The sequence below is a fragment of the Apiospora phragmitis genome (assembly GCF_038363925.1).
Source record: "Apiospora phragmitis strain CBS 135458 chromosome Unknown utg000008l:1.0-3514335.0:1.0-3519231.0, whole genome shotgun sequence".
Taxonomy (NCBI): domain Eukaryota; kingdom Fungi; phylum Ascomycota; class Sordariomycetes; order Amphisphaeriales; family Apiosporaceae; genus Apiospora; species Apiospora phragmitis.
Window position 1 is genome coordinate 1,748,282 of NW_027117407.1, and position 24,505 is coordinate 1,772,786.

The 24,505-nt window shown below is 53.4% G+C and overlaps 11 protein-coding genes across 11 annotated transcripts; 3 read left to right on the forward strand and 8 right to left on the reverse strand.

The window, feature by feature from the left end:
- Positions 1–1,789: 1,789 nt before the first annotated feature.
- PG994_008955 (uncharacterized protein) lies at positions 1,790–3,225 on the forward strand (the record flags this gene model as incomplete). The annotated part of the gene is made up of 4 exons (XM_066860364.1): positions 1,790–2,056; positions 2,165–2,667; positions 2,797–3,160; positions 3,208–3,225. 4 exons carry the CDS (start codon positions 1,790–1,792, stop codon positions 3,223–3,225), a joined length of 1,152 nt encoding a protein of 383 aa, XP_066713953.1.
- A 1,505-nt stretch (positions 3,226–4,730) lies between these two features.
- On the reverse strand, positions 4,731–5,494 carry PG994_008956 (uncharacterized protein; the record flags this gene model as incomplete). Its single annotated transcript, XM_066860365.1, has 4 exons — positions 4,731–4,812; positions 4,937–4,942; positions 5,068–5,177; positions 5,279–5,494. The coding sequence occupies 4 exons, from the start codon at positions 5,492–5,494 to the stop codon at positions 4,731–4,733; spliced, it is 414 nt and encodes a 137-aa protein (XP_066713954.1).
- A 1,476-nt stretch (positions 5,495–6,970) lies between these two features.
- Positions 6,971–7,183, reverse strand: PG994_008957 (uncharacterized protein; the record flags this gene model as incomplete). The annotated part of the gene is made up of 1 exon (XM_066860366.1): positions 6,971–7,183. One exon carries the CDS (start codon positions 7,181–7,183, stop codon positions 6,971–6,973), a length of 213 nt encoding a protein of 70 aa, XP_066713955.1.
- A 1,116-nt stretch (positions 7,184–8,299) lies between these two features.
- On the forward strand, positions 8,300–8,707 carry PG994_008958 (uncharacterized protein; the record flags this gene model as incomplete). Its single annotated transcript, XM_066860367.1, has 1 exon — positions 8,300–8,707. The coding sequence occupies one exon, from the start codon at positions 8,300–8,302 to the stop codon at positions 8,705–8,707; it is 408 nt and encodes a 135-aa protein (XP_066713956.1).
- A 1,033-nt stretch (positions 8,708–9,740) lies between these two features.
- Positions 9,741–11,823, reverse strand: PG994_008959 (Branchpoint-bridging protein; the record flags this gene model as incomplete). Its single annotated transcript, XM_066860368.1, has 7 exons — positions 9,741–10,102; positions 10,158–10,311; positions 10,368–10,455; positions 10,553–10,683; positions 10,738–10,977; positions 11,068–11,371; positions 11,441–11,823. The coding sequence occupies 7 exons, from the start codon at positions 11,821–11,823 to the stop codon at positions 9,741–9,743; spliced, it is 1,662 nt and encodes a 553-aa protein (XP_066713957.1).
- A 1,301-nt stretch (positions 11,824–13,124) lies between these two features.
- PG994_008960 (uncharacterized protein) lies at positions 13,125–13,647 on the reverse strand (the record flags this gene model as incomplete). Its single annotated transcript, XM_066860369.1, has 2 exons — positions 13,125–13,431; positions 13,526–13,647. 2 exons carry the CDS (start codon positions 13,645–13,647, stop codon positions 13,125–13,127), a joined length of 429 nt encoding a protein of 142 aa, XP_066713958.1.
- Positions 13,648–14,942: 1,295 nt separating this feature from the next.
- PG994_008961 (glycoside hydrolase superfamily) lies at positions 14,943–15,810 on the reverse strand (the record flags this gene model as incomplete). Its single annotated transcript, XM_066860370.1, is given in 4 exon segments — positions 14,943–15,383; positions 15,421–15,523; positions 15,541–15,683; positions 15,757–15,810. 4 exon segments carry the CDS (start codon positions 15,808–15,810, stop codon positions 14,943–14,945), a joined length of 741 nt encoding a protein of 246 aa, XP_066713959.1.
- A 956-nt stretch (positions 15,811–16,766) lies between these two features.
- PG994_008962 (uncharacterized protein) lies at positions 16,767–17,219 on the reverse strand (the record flags this gene model as incomplete). Its single annotated transcript, XM_066860371.1, has 1 exon — positions 16,767–17,219. The coding sequence occupies one exon, from the start codon at positions 17,217–17,219 to the stop codon at positions 16,767–16,769; it is 453 nt and encodes a 150-aa protein (XP_066713960.1).
- A 54-nt stretch (positions 17,220–17,273) lies between these two features.
- On the reverse strand, positions 17,274–18,107 carry PG994_008963 (uncharacterized protein; the record flags this gene model as incomplete). The annotated part of the gene is made up of 3 exons (XM_066860372.1): positions 17,274–17,417; positions 17,560–17,713; positions 18,067–18,107. The coding sequence occupies 3 exons, from the start codon at positions 18,105–18,107 to the stop codon at positions 17,274–17,276; spliced, it is 339 nt and encodes a 112-aa protein (XP_066713961.1).
- Positions 18,108–18,764: 657 nt separating this feature from the next.
- Positions 18,765–22,961, forward strand: PG994_008964 (tRNA uridine 5-carboxymethylaminomethyl modification enzyme; the record flags this gene model as incomplete). Its single annotated transcript, XM_066860373.1, has 5 exons — positions 18,765–18,845; positions 18,887–19,819; positions 19,877–19,941; positions 19,995–20,444; positions 20,987–22,961. 5 exons carry the CDS (start codon positions 18,765–18,767, stop codon positions 22,959–22,961), a joined length of 3,504 nt encoding a protein of 1,167 aa, XP_066713962.1.
- A 222-nt stretch (positions 22,962–23,183) lies between these two features.
- Positions 23,184–24,227, reverse strand: PG994_008965 (uncharacterized protein; the record flags this gene model as incomplete). Its single annotated transcript, XM_066860374.1, has 1 exon — positions 23,184–24,227. One exon carries the CDS (start codon positions 24,225–24,227, stop codon positions 23,184–23,186), a length of 1,044 nt encoding a protein of 347 aa, XP_066713963.1.
- Positions 24,228–24,505: the final 278 nt, after the last annotated feature.

A 24,505-nucleotide genomic window follows, 5' to 3' on the forward strand; every position in this document is an offset into this window, starting at 1 on the left:
GCAGTTCATGTATTGATACCTACATGTAGGTCACTCGTTGGGGGGTTCCTGGGCCAGTAGTAATCAGCTTCTGTGAGACCTACATGAGATAAGCACTGAAATCCACTCACTCGGGTCCTCGTATCATAACAAAAAGACGTGTCATGTATCAAGTGAATTACCACGCCCCAGGTGGCTCCTTCCATGGTTGACTGCCACGAAACATCCCGGGAAGGCGGCCATATCATCGTGAGGCGATATTAATTCTGTGCTGGCCAATAAGACGAGCTACTGAGCTACTGAGCTACTGAGCCACAGATCTGCGAGGTGACGGTGCGAACTCATGGAGTTACCATTGTTAATTGCTTGCCTCTCGAGATTATGCCCAAAGCGCCACAGGGCTTCGAGATGTGCAAACCACAGAGCATCTATGGCCAATTTTCTTACGTCAGAGGCTTTTACTTTTCTCTTTTCCTTTTCTATTCTCCCATATCATATACAGGACACGGCTTGTATGGATCTGTTACAGAATTCACTGCTTCGATCTATCAGCGGGCCAAGGCTTCTGTTATCAGATCTACTACGTAGAGTGTGTGACGCGAGCAAGCAGGACCAGACTCTCTCATCTGTTGTCTTTGTTAGAGTTCAAGAGGGCGCGTGGGCGGTAACTTTCTGCACTCGTCACTATGTGACCACTCAACTTCCCGAGAGGGTGCAGTAGCCGGGCGCAATGGCCGCCTGGGACAATAACGTCGAAGTTAGGTGTTATTCGGTGGCTTGAGGAAGGGAAATTGAACCAGTACTTTGAACAAAGAATACAGTAAGTGCCAACCTCAATCTATCTACGTTTGCTATGGATTGTCAACGATAGCATGCTTGCTGGTAGTTATTGTCCCTTACTGTTAAGGCAATGTTCGCGAAAGAGGACCATTCTGCGCGGCAGAAGGGATCCTGGTCATAAACATGAGCCGAGTAATGCGCACTGACAAAAAGGCCCATGCCATTGTTCTGGCCTGTGGCTTGTCATGACAGCAAGCCATGGGATGAATGCTCTTATTGGTCTTCACCGCGCCGCCGAATTGGCAGAACGCAATCCAAGTTTAAGAATGCAACCATGCCCACAGACCAATGCCGGGCTGTCGGTGATATTATCTCAAACATGATACAAGTCGAAGAATTCAGGGCAGAGGAACAAAACGAGAGAAAAGGAGATAGGCGACTTGGAGTCAAGGGAGTAAAAGTACCAACTGGAAGCACGACAGCACACGAGTCAATTTCGTCCAATCATCATCGTTAGCCTGTGCATGCTGGGAAGCACCGCATAGCATGGTGGCTATTTAGCGAATGCCAGCCAATCCCATCGCGGTATAGCGGTGGCCACTGAAGGATCCCACGCTGGTCAGGATGGAGATCCGGATCACTAGGGGTCTGGGCAGACAGAAGTCTGGGGAGGACGATCAGGACTGACTGCAGCACAAGCAACAGCTGAACATGCGGGCTTCGGAAAAGCATGGCAACCCTTGTCGATGCAGCCCAGCCTTGAAGAAATTGCAACGGAACATAACAGCATAAGAGGCACATCCTTGTGTCCGACATGGATATGGAGAACGATAAGTAGGAACCTCTTGAGGCGCTAGCCAAGGAACAACTTTGCCATAAAACAAACATCAGTCCAACAACTCCAACAATGGCTTTCTCACAGAACCAAGTCACTCATCGGCCGATCATAACTCGAGATTACTGAAAGAGAGAGGAGAGAAATAGAAGAGGATGCCAAGAGGCAATCAAGATCAACTCCCAAATCGTCAACATGGTCAACATGGATACCAGCAACGACAACCCTCTGCCGACGTATTTCGAGCACAGCTGGGCCGTCCTGAGCAGCATCGGCATCATCAACGTCTGCTTCGGCTTCATGGTCATCGGCATCGTGGGCTTCCCGCCCATTGCCGTAGTCCCCGTCGTCGTGTCCACCGCCACCGCATTGGCCAACGGCCTGTGCTACGTCGCCTACTACACCGAGTACCCGAAAACCAATATCATCGTTGCCTCCGCCTTCGCCGACTTGTTTTGGCTGGTAACTTTTTTTATGTCTAGTTATCTCTCTACTGCATGAAGGATTCCATGATACCCTCAAATCCATGATATCATGTCACTGCAAAGATTAATATGACCCCTGATCCAGATCCAAGAGGCGGGCCTATCCTTCTACTCATACGCCATCCTCTCCAAGATGCTGTATAAGCGCACCAGGCAGGCCTTTATGCTCGCCTTCTGGACCGTGATGCTCGGTATCGTAGCCCTACGGACCATGATCATGACCACGCGGATAAAGTACCTGATAGGGGACTCGAACTCGGCCGAGCTCCAAACACTAGTCAACCACCTGCACATGGGCTACTTCATCTCCATCGCCCTCATCGAGTGCATCAGCTCCGTCCTGCTTCTCCAAAAGTTCAATTCGGCGCGGCACATCTCGATGAAGACGGCGTTGCAGAGCGGAACGGGGGTGCTCTTCCGGTATCTCATGCGGAGCACCGAGGTCAGACTGGCGCTGCTTGCCGTCGTAGGAGTCACGAGGGCCGTTACGTATTCGTTCCAGGCCACTGCGATATCTGCGTCTTCCGTGGCCGGCCAGATTGACAGGTTCGCCTACACGCTGGAATGCACGTTCCCAATCATGCTACTGTTAGTTTTGCATCCCCGTCCCCCCACCCCTTCCCTTCCTTTCTACCTCGAAGCGCACACCGCCTTCTTCTATGTGAGGGATATCTGCTAATGACAAGATAATTACAGCATCGATATACTTGCATCTAGACTGGTACACAATTCCAACAAGCCCTCGTATCACCAAAGGGACCGATCGGCTCGCAAAACGGGGCCCTTCACGCAGACTACGATTGAGGAGTTCAAGCTATACCCGCTGGGCAGCATCGAGCGCCGGATCGAGGTCAGCGGTAACCCGCCCCGAAAGTCGAACTCGGAAGAGCACATCATTGGGCACGCCTTCGCATCCTTCCATCATCAGCATCATGGGGTCTCGAGCGGCGATATGTTGGATGCAGATGGCCAGGCGGGATCCAGCGGATCCAAGTCCAGCCTACAGCCAGGGGGTATCAGCAAGACGGTGGAATTCAACGTGATTAGGAATGATGAGGGGCCTAAGGAAGACGCCTCTCGTGTAACCCACTTGGGTGGCTTACCGGTATGATAACTAAATGACACTAGATTCCCGCCCTGGCTTAGCGGATCTTGCGACCTCATTCCTTTCGCCTTCCGGCGAGAGGCGCAATGATTGGCGTTTCCGTTTGGAGGATTTCATGACGTTCGCACACTTGAAGTCACTTTGATGTGATTGACCAAGCAAACAAAACAACTGTCATCGGCCGGTGGCCGAAAAGGCCGAAATCCCTTGCGCTCGGCTAGCACTCATTTGCTAACAAGGACCATCCGAGCCCAACGTGCCTCAGCAGTACGATTACGGAGCGCGTGGTTATTGACAGGTACCAATAATCCTTGGGGAAAATGGTACTTAGCTCCGATAAATAGAAGTCTGGCCTATGCGACTCGGATCTACGGCAGCATAAGGTAAGCACGCAACAACTTTCAGGGGAAGGTATCCAACCTTGCCCGTTATTGAATGAGCCGAGCTACTCCAGTATGTTTCTACCTGATACGTCGTGTGTCATATTGTACATAGGTAGACAGGTGGGTATGAATGTATTAGAGTTCGCATGACGATTCATACTTGTTCCTGCTGATTCACCCCAGTGTTCAATATCGCCATAGTAATATCTGACGTTATGCATATGGGACTGTATATATTCTAGATTAACCATGCTTTCTGAAGCTTGTATCCTACTAGCACAGAACTCTCACGATATTCCGCCCCAGTAGAAATCTACGACACCTTTACGCACGATAAAACGTCTCCAACACAGACTTGAGAAGATTAGCCACGACAATCAGCAACTCCATGGATCTATGGCAAGCCATGTACATACCCTTCTGCCTCGGCTGTAACAGTTTTCATCAGCCCCATTCCTGGAGTGGCACCCATGTCACCCAGAACTTTTACATCCACCTCAATGGCCGCCTAACCCAAGTCCCTTATCAAAAATTCCACCAGGCCTACCAGCAGCAGTACCTGAACGCCCTCGGATCCTCTCAATACGCGCAAGGTAACCGGTCGACCTACCAGCGACAGCCCCGGGTGTGTACCAGCGCCCAAAACGGAGCCTCTGCGCCCCTTTGTCCCAGCAACCTGCGCACGAGAATGCAGTGGGGTCAAGGTCGTGCTATTTTACCAGTTTCTACCCAAAGCCGTTCTTCTAGTCAGAACCGCTCTTCTGGTCAAGCCCGTCCTTCTTCCTATAGCAATTCCAATCTCGTCTTTGGCACTAGGCCAACATACGCCAAATAGTAGCACTAGCCTCGTTCGCCGTTGAAAATAGGCTTCCAACGTAGCGGGGGACTAGAAGGCGCCGTGGTGGACTCACATAGGCCGAAAGGCCACGAGGCAGGTATTTAGTCGTGCAATGAGCTGTTTTGGGATACTCGTATGAATTAATACAGATTATTACCAAGTCAAACTACGAAACTCATTTTGAACTTAACTCCGTGCTTGATCCTTCGAAAGTTCCTGGAATATGATGAGCCAGCCACCCCTTTTCTTTCTCCTATCCCCCTCTCCTTAGTCTCCGAATCCTGGAGGCCTTCGGTGAGGATGGGGCACTACCCCAACAATGGAACTAGTTAGTTGCAGAGTTGCAGAGCGAGTTCCAAGCGCCGACCATGGCCTGCTCGTCTGCAACGAAAGTGTCCGGATCCATCCTGTAAGTAAGTAGTCTAGTCAGCCACTCATTCACGTAACAACCCGTCCCCCCCAAACAACAAACAATAATGCAAACACAACAAAGGGCAGTTCTGGGTGCTGTAATGATGGGGAATAACTCACATGTCGCTGTAACACGTGCACAGTGCACCGTCGGTTTCATCGACTCCAGCTGAGCAAAACAAAACAAAAGCCAGTCAGTATAGCCGTTCGCAGCACGATGTAACATGAGGACTGGAGGGGACCTGTCTCACTCACCGTATTTCACGAAGAAGCTCGAGCCCTCGAAGGAGTTGCACTTGAACTGGCACTTGTACTGTGCATAGGCAAAGCCTGTCTCGGTGGGCAGCGGTACGCCGTAGGTCTAAAAAAATGAGTCAGCACAGTCAGTCAGGATACTCAGCAGTTCAACAAGTTGTTTTTCCCACGTCGTCCCAATGATCCTTAGCGCATCAGCCCACTCACATATGTTCCCAGGATATGGCTGCTGGCCCAATCTAACGCGGGCTGGTATGCTTGGCCGACAAACTGTGTAGGCGTGGCTTGGGAGTAGCTGATAGGGTAGCCAGCCGTCGTCGTGGGCGTTCCCGACGTACATGGCGTTTCTCTGAGGACAGCGGGTGGCATTGCTGCCGCGCACATGGCCAGTGCGCCGGCGATGATGATGTTGAAAGTCTTCATGGTGTCTTGTTTGTCACACGTTTCTTTTTTTGTGTTCAAACACGTGAGCTTGTGACAGCGGAACGGGAAAAGACAAGCTATTCCGGGCCGCGCTGGAGGAATCCGGCTTGCTGTAATTGAAATAAAGATGTAACGCTCAAATGGTGTCGAAACTGGTCGCGTGAAATGAATAACCCCGCATCAAACCGTGAATCGTCGTCTCCAAAAGGCTTAAAGTTACGTCAAAACGGCCGATGCCGCGAAACGCTAACCTGCTTGATTTATACTCGAAGCTACAACGCCTCCCCCGGGCCAAATCGTCCGATGGGAGGAATACTGCTTCTGGTACATGGCAGCCGACAAAACTAGCCGGGACACGCTCAAGGAAGCGAAAGCTTGTTGACAGGGGCTGCCCCGAAGGGATCAAGCCAGGGAACACCACAAGGCCGACGGATGTGAATGTTGCTTCATCTATATTATTAGATTAATCGGCCCAGTTTCCCCCGTCCTAGGCCGTTTCTCCTCCGCCTAATCCCTGCCAATGCATAGCTTCTTCGCGGCAGATATATCCCCTATATTTCCTTTATTGGGCAATGTTCTCGCGCCTAATGCAAGGCCTAGACGTCATAATGGTAGCTAGATGTGCTCCGCCGGCCAGGGGCCCGGATGCGGTTAATATCAACATCGGATATATAGCGTGCAAAAAGCTTATGCGAATGGGGGAGGGTCGGAGGCTGGTCTTTACCTTGTTGGTGATTTCGGCAAAACAGAGTAGGATTCGAGTCTATAGTGCCTGCACCCCCCTCTGCGATCTGAGACATACTGTGGACGTTGCACTCCCACCGTTCTCTGTTCGTCTCCTCCAAATCTCAACATTCTGGGCAGAATCTACTTAGTCACCCATTATGTAATTCAATACAACAGCCAGTTTACATCGACTCTAATCCGTCACTGAGCATAGCATTTGGCAATTGTTGACTACTTACCAATGATGGCCATTCTAGTTCAAAACAACCATCTCGCCCTGCTTACCTATACTAGGCTCAACAAGAAATTACTTAAAATTTAGTAGGATGAACGATACAACGAAGTAGTTACTTGAAGGGGCCATGGCTTTGGACACAGGATCGGATACGACCCCAAAAACGCAACGTTACGGATATTCCAATGGTCAAGTGTAGTGACTCGAGAAGAGAAGCTCGAAGTATGGACATGGTCAGATTGGATATAGCGTGGTTGTCTCCTTGACACGCCACTTCGGCAATCCCCGATAAGGGCACAATGTCTGTGAAGGAGACTGTCTACTCATCTAACTGTCCTACCTAGAGGACCCGTGCTCCCCTTGCAGTTGCACTCTTCGCTGTCCAAGGACATCGTCGTTATTTAGAAGGTAGAACTCGGGATGGATCTCCACTCCGAAATACTTGCCTGCATCACTTTGTTGGCGGATTCACCCGGATCTCCAGGGCTTGGCAACCGCTTCGATGCCGGCGAGACTCACCTCCGGAAGCCGACACGGTAGTACAGCAAGTCCAGTATCTCCACCTTAGCTCGGTTGACCCAGATACCCACGAAGTCTAGCACGAGCTTACATCTCTCCTTGAGCAACACTACCCGCCTGCGGAGCAGGTCGGAGATGATGCCGAATGTGATAATTCGGCTTAGGTTGTGTAAGTGCTGAGGCGGTGGATCTGGCTGTGCATCATCCATGTTGTATAACCTTTAGTCGAGGGTCACTGTGATGAATGAGGAGGCTAATGCGGGTTATGCCGTGGAATAAGGGGGCGGTTGCGTCCTGTTATAGTCTTCTTCCCCTGTTTGAATGTCTTCATGTACATCAGAACAAGCCCCATTCTTATTCTGATATGTTTGCTGTTGCTCCGTACCCTGCATCTTGTCTCAAAGCAATATTGTTGCGATGCGTTTGCCTCTACTCAATCTTCTGTTCATATCCTGTCTTGTAGCAAGGGCCATTCATAGAGATCACTTCTTCTATTATAATGACCTGGCTTGCTAAAGATGATGCTCCTGCTTGATATACCTTTTCTATCCAGCCGACAGGGGGCTCCTTGAACAACACTCGTTGTTCCGTTCAGCTTAATAGCAAGACCCTGGAGGTTTGCTCAGCCGGTGCGGTGGAATGGAGTTTGCTCGACATGGACGTTTCCGGTCACGTCTATTGGGATTGTTTGCTTCATGAAACGCCTTTGACGTCTATGACTTCGGAAGATCATAAGTAGGCACATTTCCCTCTATAAAAACGAGAGCCATGTTTCCTGCCTTAATAAATCATCCCAAAACGGAGGACAGCGAACCTAGCCGTCACCAAACCCCAAGGGGACTAAATACAGCATGGAGTCGCCACTAATTATTCTGTTGGATTATTTGTTCAGCCAGTCCAATAATAAGATACCGCGGCCTCAACGTTATCCAGTGGTCCTTCCCGAACATCACCAGACACCCGAGAATCCTCCAGATGACAATCTTCGCCAGGGCATGAGAAAAAGGTTTTGGCTCAGGTTCCAAATTCTTAACAATATTTTTCCATTCTTCCAACGAAATATTGGCACAGCGAATGCATCCAAACGATATCAAGCATTAAGCATCGTCCCCTGGGCTGGTCTGGACATACCCAAGTTGTTAAGCCCTTTCGAAGAAGGCCGCAAAAGCACTGAAGACTGGGCCAGCTTGTTGGAGAGTGAGAGTACGTTAGCTTATTCTTATGACCACATGAGCCGCCTGATTTTTGGTATACCGGATAGTTACACCGACGGGGGTACAAGGTTAGGCTATCCATCTTTCCTGCAGGTCAGCTTGAGGCGTCCCATGACTGACTCGGCCAGTGCACCTCAACTCATCTGCCTGACGAGGGATTTGAAGTTCTTCTACAAGAAACTCTATGATTATTTCTTGAACTTGGGACCTGATGAGTCTTTGGACGAGAGTGCTTTAGGCGAGGCAGTCGCTGGGTTTACGGTTGCTCTTGAGCATACCGGATCGTTGGTGGGAGTCAAGACATATCGTGTCGAGGCATACAAGGAGATACTTGATGAAAACAAGAATACGACATACGAATGTCTGGAAAGCGTATATGGCAAGCTGCAGAAGGATTATGCACATGCTCTGTGGTTCTTAACTGGTCAAGTAGAGTCTGAAGGGGCGGGGTGGACAATGGTTCTATCAATGGACGATCTCTTCGGGACATCAGTTAAATCGAAAGGGGAGAGGAAGTAGGGATACAGGAAGATGATGGGAGAGCTGGAGCGGCAATGCAGGGAATCGTGGGGGAGGCCCAAGAGGGCGTTGTACAGACGTTCGGGAATATGGTGGTTCGGGATCAGAGCAGAGCTTTCCAGCGGCAGATGGACTCGAAGTCATTTGTCCACTTTTTGAAAAAGTCGTAGGTGGCATAGCATCTCAAGTTTTATCTCGTCATTTTCGTCAGGGGCATTATTGGTTCCGTATACAGTCGAATAAGTAAGTGGTCTTCACAGTTCCATTGCTTCAAGAAACAACAGAATATTTTCAGGTTCCAACTAAACCATCCGGTATGATATTAGATTCCTAGGTTCGTTGAAGATCTCGAAATGTAGCATTATTTACTCAGACACGGAAAAATCACATTATCGCATTCCAGATTCCAGAAACAGGCAACGATGTACTATGGTGCTACCGCAGTTGTATTGATCAGGCCACTGTCTTCGTCCGGAAATGGAAGCATAAACTTTAGGCCGGGCTTTTGTTGGTTCATGTGCCCAGTGACGACGCCAGGGGGTGATCCTCGTTTGCAGCACAGTGGTTAGTGGGAAGCGAAGATGTGGGTCATGGAATTAGAATCCATGTGCAACTTTCGAGAATGAATGTGCATGGTCTGGATATGCAGTCGCGTTGGCCAGTTGGAATGATGGGTAGGTTGTTGGTCAGCGAGCAAAGCATACATCAAACATCAGATGCCCAGTGGTTGGCCTGGACGCATGACAAGCCAAAACGAATCAAACACCAAATCGGATGTGCAAAAATCAATGTTAAGCGATTACAGCTAATACTACACGAACATTCATATCAGATCTGCGCTCGAATGTGCACCATCTCCCATTTCGCAATGGGGTGTTTTGTTGCTGTAACGACTGTTCCTGCGTGCAGTTAATGCCCTAGATGAATCAGACTGCCTGTTGTGTCAATGCTATAAACCACTCGAGACGCCAATCGTGGCCGGAGGGAACGCTGGTTAGTGTACATGGACACGGGGATCCGAATGCCGCTACACTCAAGCGCCAGGCGGAGGTGGAGGAATGTCCGAAGGAGGAGGTGGTGGAGCACCATCAGCGGGCGGCGGCGGAGGCGCTGCACCGCCAGCGTACTGCTGAATAAGCGCATTAAGATTGCCAGGCAATCCCGGAGGTGCCCCCAGGCCGCCCGAGCCGGGAGCGCCCATCCCAGGAGCAGCCGGAGGAGCGCCCATGCCGGGCGCAGCATAACCAGGGTAGCCAGGATACGAAGGGGTAGGCAGGAGGCTGCTGCGCGGCTTGCTGCCATGGAGCAGCGGCAGCACCAGAGCCACCGTTGTAGTTGCTGCCGCCATAGTAGTCGTTTGAGCCTTGGTTGTTGTCATGGCCGCGATCGCCGCGACTGCGCCAAGGAGCAGGGCCCCCACCGCCGCCACCGCCACCACGCTCATCGTTACCTTGATCGTTGTTGCGTGTACGCCAAGGAGCAGCGGCGCCGGTTGCGCCTCGTTGCCAGGGCTTGGGCTCGCCGCCGCCGTTATTATAGGAGCCAGGGCCAGCCTCGATGCGCGCAGGAGGGCCAGAGCCGCCGCCAAGTTCTTGCATGAATTGCTTAAAGAAGTTAGTAATCTATAATCATGTGTAGGTAGCCAGGATCCAAGACTTACCTCGTACTCGCGATCGACGGCATCACCGCCACCGATACGGGCGGCAGGGCGGCCAGGAGGACCGTCATTACGCCAGTTGGCGCCCCCGCTGTCTGTCAGGACAATCCCTGGCCATGTGACCAGCATTGCCACAGACTCGGCAGATGATATTGGCAGTAAAGTTCTGTTTCTCAGGGCAATCGTACTTGCGGTGACCGATCTGTCCACAGTTCTGGCAGGCCTGGTTCTCATCGTCTCGGAGTGTACCGTTCAGGGCTGCGAGCTCACGAAGCTGGTTGCGCTTGAGCTCGTTCTGTCCTTCGGGTATGGAAGCAGCCTGTAGTTTGTTAGTGTAAGCGCATGCTAGCAAGAGGGGCAGAAGTGAACATACAGTCTCGATGACGTTGTGAATGAGCTTCTTGGCCTTGTTGACTTTCTCCTCAGTATCTGCCATAATGAGACAGTGAAGGTCCTCCTCCTGGTTGCTGGCGTGCGCGGCATCGGAGCGGCCCTTGCCTTCCTTGACGGAACCTTTACCGCGAATGGCAATCTTGGCTTGGGATTCAGTCTCCATCTTCTTCAGAGTGTTGCCACGGGGCCCAATAAGTAAACCGACTTTAGTAGGAAGAAGCTAAGTGTTAGTAAGTCTGCAATAGGTGATAGGTGAATACGAGGTTAGATGGTTAGAAGATGAAGCCAGGCTTGTCCACAGCCCATCTACAGCATTTGCGACGGCTCCTCTGGCAAGACCTTGGACGACACGGGGAAGGATTATGGTTAGAAAGGTTAGAGGGTTAGCAATCTCACTGAAGTTAATCTCCGGGTAGTCGTTGACTGGCACATAGACCTTCTCTTGGGTCTTTGTGGGACGGCGGTAGTCCTGAGGCGGGTGGTAGTTAGGAATGGTCTTCATGGCCTTCTCAATCAGCTTGTGGCGCTCATCCTCCAGGCGCTTTCGGTAACGGTATTCTCTGGTGTTGACACGGCGACCATAGTTGTCGTACTGGGGCGGGGGCGAAGGAGATCTGGAACAATAGAGGATGGCGGTCAGTGTATGTCCGTAATGCAAAGATGACATGGAAGTTGTCGCTTACCTGTCACCATCAGCTGGCACAACATCGTCGATCCGGAGCTTCTGGCTGATCTCCTCAATTCGCAAATGCAAAGTATAAGCCTCGAGCTGCTCGCTCGTCATGTTCGCGACAATGGCTGTCGGCAAGCCCATAAGGCCAGCTGCTTTATTCTCTGAGGCATCGCCCCATCGGTTGCGCTTCTTGCGGCGCCGAGGACCGTCGGCATCGGAGCGTGGCTCGGGACTGCGACCGCGCTTCAAGTCGCGATCGCCATTGGAGTAGCTGGGAGTCTCGACGCTCGCTTCGCGCTTGACAACGCCCTCATCGCCATCGTCAGCGCCACGTCGACGGCTTCCCAGAGGGATATTGTTCGATCCAGTGATGCCCTGGCTTCTCCACGACATTTTGGCGAAATTGGTAGTTAAACGATGTGGAATCTGTCAACTCGCGGATGTTGGAAAAAGATAATGTTCTTTAGATGGTTTCGGGGGGCGACCTTTCTCCAGTTGATGCAGCTAAAGCAAAACAGCTTAGGCCGCAGGTGGCACTGCCTAACAACATGTACAAGTACCTAATTGCTGCACTTGTGGCTAATTGTGGCGGCGGGATGCCCCATTTTAACGCATTCCCCTTCACTGATCCACTGCCGGCCTCCCCCCTGCGGCGCTCGAGTCACCCACACCGGCTCCTGTCCGGTCCAGCCAGTCTCAACCTCCGCCGATGAGGACCTGATCATGACTATTGCATTGTCACACTCAAGGGGATATTATTACTAGCGAGCCATTCCATTTTCTCTGCTTCAGCTCATTCCATCCTCACAAACTCAGAATCAACCGAAACAGTTAACCGCTACTGCACCAGATAAGAAGAGAAATGGCAACGGCTGGAGAGGCTGGGTTGGCGAAGGCCAAGTTTTTCAATGATGAGCATTTAGCTCTAAAGAAAAGCTATCATACTTCAGGATTCCATCTCTTCACTCGCCTTCCCCTGGAAATTTGGCTGCGTATCTGGACCCCGTCTCTCATACAACATCTTTTCATCCCGGTCTGTATCAGCCTCCATGATGGAGATTATGATGCTGATCCCATTCAACCGCCACTCGCCCATATAACCATCAACGTGTCGGAGTTCCCTGGCCTGGCAGTAAATGACATCTGAGTGTCTTTCCTTTCCATCTCCCCATATAAAATTTATGCCATGCCATGCACTCAGCACTCAGGTTCAGTCAGCACTTAAGGAGCGCGGTGTTTGCAACGGTTGATCACTATCGGTGACTTCGTTCATTATTCAATTACAAAATAGCTAAGTTTTTGGCACATATAAATTGAAGTAACACTCGACAAGCGCTTGAATGCATGACTCTCTCCCATTTTTTGGTGTTTTCCAGACCTCTCCACCGCTTCTTTCAACTCCACCAGTTTCGGGTTTCAACTCTGGATTGTGGCGATATCAACCTTTGTATAGGTGAGTTGGGCATTGAACGGTTCGATCACAGCCCATCCAGCTATAATATACATGTGTAAGCGCCTTTGATACAGGCCATCACTTTTTCAAATACGGTAGGTACGCTGAGAAACACAGGGGGTTGTGGGATCCAGAAACTTACGGATCATGGCGAGAAGGTTGAAGGACCCAGAGCCGCCGTTCGGGTACGTGACCGCGACCCAGTTCTGCGGCGGCGGGTAGACGTTGAGGTTGCCACCGCTCATGGTCCAGGTGTTCCAGACGGCCTTGTCGTCGCCGTCGTCGCCGCCCCGTCGCCGGAGCCCGGGCTCTTCGCCGGCGGCTTCTCGATCCGTGTGATCAGGCCGGGGCTCTCCTGCGCCGCGTACGTCGGCTGCAGCCCTAGCACGTGGTCCTCGTGCTTGTCGGCGGGCCAGAGGTGCAACGAGAAAAGGCTCGCGTTCTGGCTGCTGGGCTGCGCCGTCACGTAGATGGGGCCCGGGTCCGAGCCCGTGAAGATGCCCACGGTGAAGCCGTTGAAGTTGAGCATTCTGTCGTCTATGCCGCCGCTGTTGTGGGGGAGTGAGGTGGGTTAGTGATAGCAGACTAGGATCTTTTGGGGTCGGTAGAACGAGGTTTGTTGGTGAGTGAAGTGCTACCTACACAATGGCTCCTAACTGGTATACTTCGACGGCCGCTTCTTCTCTAGCTTCTCGGGATACCGGGTGGGCCGATACGAAAGAGGCCGCGAAGCTGAGGTAGGCGAGGCTCTTTAGCCACTTCATGGTTCTATATTCTGTGAGGTGATATATATGGACGCAGCACGGATTCGCAATCGCGCTCAGTAATTGTTTGAACACAAAGATATTGCTAGGTATAGATGATAGGGGCTTCTTGATTGCAGTTTAGTGGGGTACTGCTGTGCTGGGTGTGCCGTCCGTCCCAGAGGAAGCGAGTAGGCCAGTAGGCATTTATAGTACCTCCAATAAGCAAGGCGCAAGGATATTGGTTTTCCAGCTGCGGAAGCCCGGAATGGACAGCCACTGAGGGGATCATCCTCCATGTGACGACATGTTATGTTACCACGTATCATGATGTTTGCTGTTCTCCTGCCCCCTCCGCCATAATAAAAGATGAAGTCTTGTCCTAATTCTCGGTTGTCAACTATTGGTCCGCTCGGGCTCGCTCTCTGTAAGGGGGGTTCGTGTTCCTACACTATGGATCGGAGAATGGCGAGGCCAAGAATCTGGGCAGTCCTGGCAGTTGGGGGGAGGAGTCGTAACCGCGTGATCGGGAAGAGAGAAAATTCGACGTGTATATTAACTATCTTCTGCTCCATGCTAGTTTACCGTTGCACGTGGAAAGCATGCATATCCAGGCCCCCCCTAAACCGGGAAGTCAGGAGGGAGATCATCCGCGCAGGCTAAATAAAACTCCACAACTGGCCAAGTAAAATGAACCCAGTCGGCCGGGTGCGAATCCTGGAATAAGAGCTCACTCAATCTAAATTAAATAGAGATGGAAACTGGCAAAAGTTCTTGGCACCGTCACGGTGCTCCCCGCCTCTGCATTGCATATCTGAGCAATAGTGGAAACGTGGAGGCCATGCCCCAAATTGGTCTCCCGGGCCGGACCTTCTTACACGGCGACTCTCCGCCAAGGGTGGAGAAAGTAAGGGCTGCTCAGCAATAAGAGCAGCATGTCAGCATATGACTACTGCATATTCTCGACTCCGGCCAAAGCTGCAAGCATGCGCCTACCCCTGAGCAAAGCTAGCTACCAAATAGCTTCGAGCATCTTATAGCATAAGTTGTTGCCGTTACAGATACTGTATAAGATTATGAGAAGCTCCTGCTGGTATTCGTAAGTTGTTATGGACGAGATGAATCGGGTCAGTATACATGTAAGAGCCATCCTTATTTGACCTTCGGATGCCCTCAAGGTCAAATAGGGGTAGCTCGTACATTTTTCGAGTAACACGCAGCCTCGAGAGCAACTTCAGACTCTCCCGCCTGAAGTCAAACATATATCAGGAAAGAAGAAGAGCCTCTCCAAAGCAAGATATATTGACTACTGCTTCTTACACGTCCATGGGGGTGTTCACAATCGTGGTCGACCCACAGTACTGCGTCACACCGTCAAGTCCGCAATCGTCCCCATCCAGCTTCATAATAGGGCTGAAGCCGCCAGTGGCGTACGTGCAGTACTTGTCGAGAGCGCTCTTACCGAGGGCCGCGGGCGAGCAGTCGTTGCCCCACTCGGACGGGTACTCGATCTGGAAGACAGGCTTGCCGGCGTCGACGAAGGGCTGCACCGACGCGCACCACGTCGGGTCGCTGCTACTGCCCCCGCCGACGGCGCAGCCCTCGGTGACGGCGAAGTCGACAAACCCGTCCCGCAACAGGCCCCTGCCGGTCCCGTCCTCGAGCGCGAGCAGCTCCGCCGCGTTCTTCTGGCCCAGCAGCTTGCCCGCCGCGTGCGCGTGGTCCGCCAGCGCCGCGACGTAACCATAGTAGTCGGCCTGCGCCAGTGCGCGCGGTCCCCGTCTTGCGCCGCACCTGGCCCGGCTGCAGGTACCCGTCGATGTTGTCCGGGTCGAAGACGTCGCAGCCGCCGGCGACGCCCGCGTCGATGCGCTTCTTCATAAGCGCGACCACCTCGCTGCTCGCGACGTCCACGTAGTGCTCGTCTCCCAGCCCGGGATCGTGCCCAGATTGTCGTCGGCGGCGAACTGCTGGATGTTGGGGTCCGTGGGGTTCAGGGCGCCGCCGTTGAAGTAGCAGATGACGAATATGTCGCCAACGCTTGACCTCTGAGCGGCCTGGAAGACCGACATGAGTTGTTAGCAAAATCATCTTTTGGAAGTCATGGTAAGGTGAAGGCTCGGTACGTACCCGGAGCTTTGCGATAACGTTGCTAGAAGCATCGCCCTGGATGGAGTCGAACATGTCGACGTCCCAGACACGGGCGTCTACCGGGGCCACCGCCTTAGAGCCTGATACCTTGATAGGGTTACTGATCTCGATTTGCCACTTCACACCGGGCTTGAAGAAGCTTGGGACATTGGGGGCCCTCGCTGCCTTTAACGCCTAGTTGGACCTTTCTGGCGCCGCATGAGTGGGAAGCGCACAGCCAGCAAACACGGCAGCAAGGGAGAGTAGTGTGGGAGGCAACATAATTTCCGATGGAATTACAAAGACACTGGGAGTTGGAGATCTTGAGGAGTGCAGACCTGTTCTCTTCAACAGCAAAACCCAACTTAGATGCGAAGAGCGTTTGGGACAGGCGAAGCAACTGGTCTACCGACTTAGCTTATATAGACATTGACGAAATGGTCTAGATGTATCCGAACCATTAATTACATGTTACCATCCAATTGCGGTTGAAATGTCAGCTTACTTCCTCCAGCCTTGTGATTGAATCGCTTATGGTCTTGGGTTGTCTTAGCATCGATTCCGTCGGCACCGAGCTGAGGCCAGGGGTAGTCTTTCGGACCCCAAAGTGGTTGAAGATGGCACGACTCCTCCGTCTGAACCGTTACTATTCTCGAAACACCTTGTCCAGCCCTAACGTGATTAATTGCACAGGAGCGCAAGTATGGGGCCTCAATCTACTCCGCAGGCGGCTAACCAGAATGGCTCCAGGCTTGCTACTGATATAGTAAGCAGGTCGCAACCTGCCTTTCTGGGTGTGACGAAGACTGTCAGGAGCCGGAGCAGTAACTGAAAGTAGTCCTAGGCCCCAAGCGCTGTGGAAGACTTCATTGGTCAAGTTGCCAACACAGGCTCTCTACCTTGTTTGGTGTAGAACAAGTTTTTAGCTTAAGGTGACTTCCCGAACAGAGGCGAGTGAGTGGCATGCTTTGTGTTCTTTTTTTCTTCTCCTTTTGTGACTTGATCGAGTGTTACGATGCCACATCCATACTGATTCCGGGCATTCCGCCGGGCATGCTCATCTGGCCGGTACTATCGAGACGGCCACGCCTCCGGTACCGCAAGCTGCCAGGCTCTGGGCTAATGTCTCTGAGCATGTCCGACTCGGCACCGCTGTCTCTGCGCGCCTCCCCTGTCATGTCCCGTGCAACGTCACCTCCTTTCCCTTTAGATATGCTACCCATTCCCAGGGGCCCATCCGGGCCGTCCTCGCCACCCCTTGTGTTCTTCTTACGTGGCCATAAGCTCGGCAAAGCGATCTCCTGGAATCTCGGCTCCACCACGCGGTCATCAAACCACTTATGCAACCTAGACTCTACCAGCTGCGCAATTTTGGGGACGTCCTGAAGTCGTGACCGGCTCCCCACCAGGCTGCGGATGGAGAAGTCCAAACGGTAGTCGTCCAGGAAGTTGAATGCCATCATCGTGGGTGTGCTTTGCGACGGGTTGCTGGGATAAAAGAGATGCACAATGTGCCACTAAATCGTACAACGCTGACGGCCAAGGGCAACGGGCAAGACGGCGGTCAGTCGTTTTGGGTAATTCAGTAGCATCTTGGTCTCCAACGCAAGTGTGATCATGTCGCTCAAGTCGACGTCCATACGAGCTTGCAACCGGGCGCCCTCGCGGGTGGCTCGGGAGCTATTAGCATCGAAGCGTTTCCCGGCATTGGCCCCGGATCCAAACTCAGGCCGTCCTCGTCCAGTGGTATTATGCGGCAATTGCTCAATATGGGGAAGTCTTCGCCAATGTAAGCTCCGAGACCTTGATCTCATCCAAGAAGTCGGGGCGCGTCGTCCCATTCAGCGCCTTGGTCAGCGATGTAAGTATGGCATCGTCGTGCTGCGCGTCGCTTCGGAACTGAGCGATTGTTTGAGCGATGAGGACGTTGAACCAGTCCAGGGACTCGGGCTGGTGGCTGTCCACGTTGTAGTATGTCTTGTGTAATATGGAACCGATCGTGAGGGTCGGGGGTTGCGTAGAATGGCAGACTTTTTCTTGTTAAGAGTCGGTTGGGGCTGCCTTGGGTTGTCGGTACGGAGGGTGAGAAGAGATCGTTTGTGTGCGAGCGTCCGCGAGCGTCGTTTTTCTGTCGCTCGGAGCTGGGCTATTTCCTCGGGAGAAGGGGCATCCCAAAGATGAAGAACTTGATAAAGGCGGCTATAAGAAGAACGACAGAGAGCTGGCCGACTATTAAACCCTGGGTAAAAGACAGCCTGGTAGGAAACTGTCAGTTACATATATGGCGGGGTTGGCAGAATATACACGTACGTCGGTTCCGGCCGCGTTGGGCAGACATCGGCAGCAGCCATGGCTGTTACAGCCTAGAAGAGGCAATGTAAATGGTTGGGCAAGCTGCTACGGCATCTCCATTTGCCAAAGGTCATCTGAATTGGTATGGCAGTTGAAGGTAACAGGTTTGAGATCGTTTAGACATGTTCAAGAAGGGCAAAAAGTTGCTAAAGTAATGCGCATCGTACCCGTTCAATTGAATTACTGCTAATCTTATCAGTGGTCACTCACTCACTGTACTTCGTCATAGGCCTCGATTTGTAGGCTTATGCAAGCTGGCATGTACCTAGCGGCGACTTGAGCTAACCCCTGACACAGGTTGAGCACAGACCCAATCCCTGCCACATGACGATGCAGCCAACGAACGAACGGGCTGTGTAGGTGAAGCTGCTGCCGCCTCACGTCCAGCTGTCCCCTTCGACACAAGGAGGCAATACGACATCTCGACATTCCAGAAGGTGCTGGCCTTCATATTGTACTTTTTTCTCTACTCGTGCGACAGGTAATCCTGAGCCATACATATCGCATCGCATTGCCTGGTCCTTACGATAATTCAGAGAGACATTTAGGCGCTCACAGCTCATCAACACAAACATGGATGTCGTCCAGGCCGTCTCCGGCTACATCGCTAAGATGGTGTCGGCTGGAGACAGCGCGACGGGGCGCCATCCGCCAAGATGAAGATTCTCTTATTGGACAAAGATACTGTGCCCATCGTCTCAACTGCCATCACCCAATCATCGCTTCTCAATCATGAGGTTTACTCATTGACCGCCTGGACAATGCTACGCGGGAGAAGATGCGACATCTGAAGTGTGTATGCTTCGTTCGTCCATCCTCGGACTCGATCCAGTTTCTTATCGACGAGTTGAGAGAGCCCAAATACGGTGAATATCACCTGTATTTCAGTAACGTGGCCAAGAAATCGGCCCTCGAAAGGCTAGCCGAGGCCGATGACCATGAAGTCGTCAAGTCCATACAAGAGCACTTTGCAGACTTCCTCGTTGTCAACCCGGATCTGTTTTCACTCAATCTCACACTTCCACAGCAGCGCATATGGAGCGGGACCCCCGATATGTGGAATACCGATGCTTTACAGAGGACAACAGAGGGCCTGTCCGCCGTACTGCTGGCTCTCAAGAAGAAGCCCTTGATTCGATATGAGAAGAATAGTTTGCTTGCGAAGAAGCTGGCAAACGAAGTGCGGTATAACATCACCCAGGAAGAGCAACTTTTTGACTTCCGGAAAGTTGATACACCCCCAATCCTTCTAATCCTGGACCGGCGTGAAGACCCGGCCACACCACTGTTGAACCAGTGGACCTATCAAGCCATGGTTCATCATCTCCTTGGTATCAGCAACGGTCGTGTGGACCTAAGTGATGTGCCAGAGATACGGCCCGAGCTGAAAGAGATTGTCCTGTCGCAGGACCAGGACCCTTTCTTCAAGAAGAACATGTATCTCAACTTTGGTGACCTCGGCGGTAATATCAAGGACTACGTCGAGCAGTACCAATCGAAAACCAAGAATAACGCCAATATTGAATCCATCACAGACATGAAGCGTTTCATCGAGGAGTACCCCGAGTTCCGCAAGCTGTCAGGCAACGTCAGCAAGCACGTTACATTAGTGTCCGAACTGAGTCGCAGGGTCGGTTCTGAAAACTTGCTGGAAGTCAGTGAGGTGGAACAGAGCTTGGCATGCAATGATAACCATGCGGCAGATCTCAAGGTAGGTGAAAGTCGAACACTACTTATAAATCGAAAGAAGTTGCTGACAGCGTTATAGAATGTCCAGAGATTGATACAGAATCCTTCTGTGACTACCGATGCCAAACTTGGCTTGGTAGCTTTGTATGCTTTACGATATGAAAAGCATGCATCCAACGCTTTGGCAATGCTTGTAGACCTTCTCACTGCTGCTGGGGGGTCTCGGCGCACCGCGCAGACCTAGTTGCTAAGCTCCTGGCATACCATAATTCGCTACAGCAATCGCAAGCGGCAGGCGGTATTGCAGACATCTTCGAAGGAGGAGGCATCTTTGCGGGCGCCCGAGCCATCAAGGGCCTCAAGGGCGTGGAGAATGTTTACACGCAGCACTCACCTCACCTAGAAACTACGCTACAGAACCTCATCAAGGGACGGTTACGCGATCAACAATATCCATTTGTTGAGGGGGGTGGCACCACGAAAGACAAGCCTCAGGACATTGTGGTTTTCATGATTGGTGGGACGACGTATGAAGAGGCGAAGATGGTGGCAGGGATCAACGCCTCTTCACCAGGCATAAGAGTCGTGCTGGGAGGAACTACAATACACAATGCGGCGACATTCCTGGAGGAAGTGGACGATGCCGTGTCATCCTGGCCGGACCCTCCGCCTACCACGACGGCGGGGAGGCTAAGGCGAGAACTTGGGCGAAGATAAAGAACTGGGTCTTTCTCATTTATAGCGATATCCCATATTTTCAATAATAGCCTGGAAGAATTGTGTCAATCTCATTCCGGCTCGTGAACGTCATCTCTATGTATATGTGCGCGAGTGCTAATGCTGGCTTCCCCACACCGCCTACCCGATTGATTGGCAATGAACCAATTAACTGGATTACTGCCGGCAGCCAATGTTGCCTCTTCCAGAAATTTGATGAAGGACATTGGTGTTCTTTACTGCTGTGGCGACAAGCAAACTTGAACTATTTCTTCAGTTGAGGTTACAATGCAGAAGGCATGGGCTCCCCGAGGGCTAAGCAGGCCGATAAGAGTGGCTGGTCGACGCTTTAACCAGTGTACCCGACGCCGAACCTTTGCGACGGTCGCCCAGGATACAAGGTCCGCGACAACCCCTCCATCTATCGTCGCCCATAACCTTTCTTGGCTGACAATATTCTTCTTCGATACAGGCCGTTTGACGTCGTCGTAGTTGGTGGCGGCCACGCCGGCACCGAAGCGTGTGCCGCCGCGGCCCGATCCGGCGCCCGCACCGCCCTCGTCACCCCCAAGCTCGACAACCTGGGCGTCTGCTCCTGTAACCCGAGCTTCGGCGGCATCGGCAAGGGCACGATCCTCCGCGAGATCGACGCGCTCGACGGCGTCGCCGGCCGCGTCATCGACAAGGCCGGCGTCCAGTTCAAGGTCCTGAACCGGCGCAAGGGCCCCGCCGTCTGGGGGCCCCGCGCCCAGATCGACCGCGCCCTCTACCAGAAGCACATGCGCGAGGAGCTGACGGCCTACCCGAACCTGTCCATCGTTACCGGGAGTGTGTCGGATATTGTGGTGGGCGAGGCCCCAGGGTCGGGCGAGCAAGGGGGGGCCAAGAGCAGGATTACTGGGGTGCGCCTCGAGTCGGGCGAGGTGCTGCCCACGAGCCAGGTCATTATAACGACGGGCACGTTCCTCGGAGGCGAGATCCACATTGGGTTGGAAACTTTCCCGGCTGGGCGCATGGGAGAAAAGGCCACCTTCGGCCTCAGCAAATCGCTGAAAGATGCCGGGTTCCAGCTGGGCAGGCTCAAGACGGGAACGCCGCCCCGGCTAGCAAAAGGAAGCATCAACTTCAAGGTTATGGAGGAGCAGCCTGGCGATGATCCGCCACACCCGTTCAGCTATCTCAACGACAAGGTCAGCGTCGAAGACCAGCTGCTTTGCTGGGCGAGCTACACGAACGAGGAGACGCACGCGGTTGTCCGAGCGAATCTCGACAAAACGATCCACATCCGAGACTCTGTGAAAGGACCGCGGTACTGTCCGTCCTTGGAAGCCAAAGTCACTCGTTTCCCAGACAAGACGAGTCATATCGTCTGGCTGGAGCCTGAAGGCTTCGACAACGATGTTATCTACCCCAATGGGATATCCATTACCATTCCAGCCGAGGCCCAGGAGCAGTTGCTGAAGACAATACCTGGTCTCGAGAATGTGAACATGTTGCAACCGGGCTACGGCGTCGAATACGACTACGTGGACCCGCGGAGCCTCAAGTCGACTCTAGAAACCAAGGCCATCTCCGGTCTATTCCTCGCCGGCCAAATCAACGGCACGACGGGCTACGAGGAAGCCGCCGGGCAGGGCATCATCGCCGGCATCAACGCCGGCCGCGCCTCCCAGGGCTTGCCCCCCGTCAGCATCACGCGCGCCGACGGCTACATCGGCATCATGATCGACGACCTCATCACCAAGGGCGTCTCGGAGCCGTACCGCATGTTCACGAGCCGCAGCGAGTACCGCATGAGCCACCGCGCCGACAACGCCGACCTGCGCCTGACGGAGCAGGGCCGGTCCTGGGGCGTGGTCACGGACCGGCGCTGGACGGCCTACCGCGATGAAAAGGCACAAATGGAGGAGCTCACGGCGGCGCTGCGGGCCCACGTGCTGCCGACGCCGCACTGGATCGCGGCGGGCTTCAAGACGCGCAGCGACCCGAAGCCGCGCAGCGCGCTCGACATCCTGCGCCTCGCGGGCGTGCAGATGGCGGACCTCGCGGGGCGCATCCCCGAGATCACGCAGCACTCGCCGCGCGTCCGGACCCGCGTCGGCATCGAGGCCGTCTACGCGCCCTACGTCGACATGCAGCGCGCCGAGCAGGCCCTCTTCGTCAAAGACGAGGGGCTGCACCTGCCGACGGACCTCGATTACGATAGCGTCGTGGGCCTGTCCCTGCACGAGAAGACGATCCTTAACGCGACCCGGCCCGAGAGCGTGGGCCAGGCGCGCCGCATCGAGGGCATGACGCCCGCCGGCTGCGTACGGCTGCTCGGCTTCGTGAACCGGGCGGAGCGGTTCAAGGAGGTGGTCGGCGGGGGAGATCCCCTGGGCGATCTGGCGCCGCTGGGGAGCGAGGTCGATACTTTGGATGCTGAGGCTCGGACGAGAGAGCTGTAGGCTTCTTCAAGGGCATGCATGCAATCATCCAAGGGAACAGGACGTATATCAAATGAGTGTATCATTATAGGATTGGCAGGCGTTTAGTGGTTTCGGTGGAAATACTCCGACACCACAGTTGTAGTTACAGTACAAGAACTCATGAATCATGTAATATCATACTTAGTCAATCCATGACCAATGCATATTGAAACCTCGATTCGTCCATCTCTTGGACTGACCCTATCCCTCCTCTTCGGCAATGATAGAATTCGTCACACATCCCACCCCGTCAATCTCCAACGACACAGTATCCCCGACCTGGACCTCGAACGCCATGTTCTCGATGCCCGCGCCGCCCGGCAGTGTCCCCGATCCGAAGAGCTCCCCGGGATACAGCCGCGTGCCCTGTGATGCGTGCGCAAGTGCCTCGCCCAGCGTGAACTGCCAGTCCCCCGGGCCCACGGCGCACTCGGCGACGACCTTCTGGTTGATAATGACCCTACCCGTCAATGCCTTCTTTTTTTTTGGCTCCAGTATCAATACCGATATTACTAATACTAAAAGGGTAGGAGAAAGAGGGGGGCGAGAGGATGAAGAGCGTACCTGCAACAAGGGCAATACCTCGTCGGCGCTCACAATCTCCGCCGAGATGGAGCTCGCGAAGCTCTTGCACAGCTGGGGGCCGAACCCGCTGCGCATCTCGGCCCACTGGACGTCGCGCGCGCTGAAGTCGTTGAGCACCACGAACCCGCCGATGGCGGCCAGGGTCTCTTCCGGACTGGCGGCGTTGTACAGCTCACAGCCCAGGACGCAGCCGAGCTCGAGCTCGACGTCGAGGTAGCGCTTGCAGTAGCGGGGGCGGGCCACGGGCGCGCCCGACGCGACGATGGACAGGTGGTTCGACTGGTAGAAGATGGGCTGTTTCAGGTACAGGCCCGAGGGTCGGAAGGGCGGGAAGACGGTGCCCGTCAGCCAGGTCCAGAGCCGGACGAGCCAAAGAAACACGGTCTGCAGGAAGGGGAAGGGCAATTGCCGTAGCGAGAGCGCCGCGATGCCGGCGGCGGCGCCGGCGTAGTGCGCCGGGAACAGCATGAAGTCCCGGTACGACTCCGGCTGGAAGGGTAGGCCGCGCTTCCGCGGGTCGTTGGGGTCCGGCTTGTGCCCATAGATGACTATGTTCAGGAGGGCGGCTTCAGGCGTTGGCGACTCGGAGGCGGGGTAGCTGATGTCGTCACCTGGTTCTATGACACGCACCATGGAGTGGTTGGCGCGGCGGTACTTCATGGCGGCCAGGTCTTTCTTTTCTCTTTTTTTCTAGTTGCGCAATGATTCAGATGTGGAATACAGCAATAATAAAAATCAGCCGCGGTTGTTATGTGTTGTTGACATTGGCACTGGGTCTCATCATCTCAAAAAGGATGGGCGAGTGGAAACCTGGAAGGAATGAGAGAAAAGATCAGCAGCAAGGACTCGCACGCACACAAATGATGTCTACGTTGGTCGGTTGCTTCCCATTTCAAGTTGATGCAGTTCGCTGTTACCCCAGACTGTTCTTTATCATG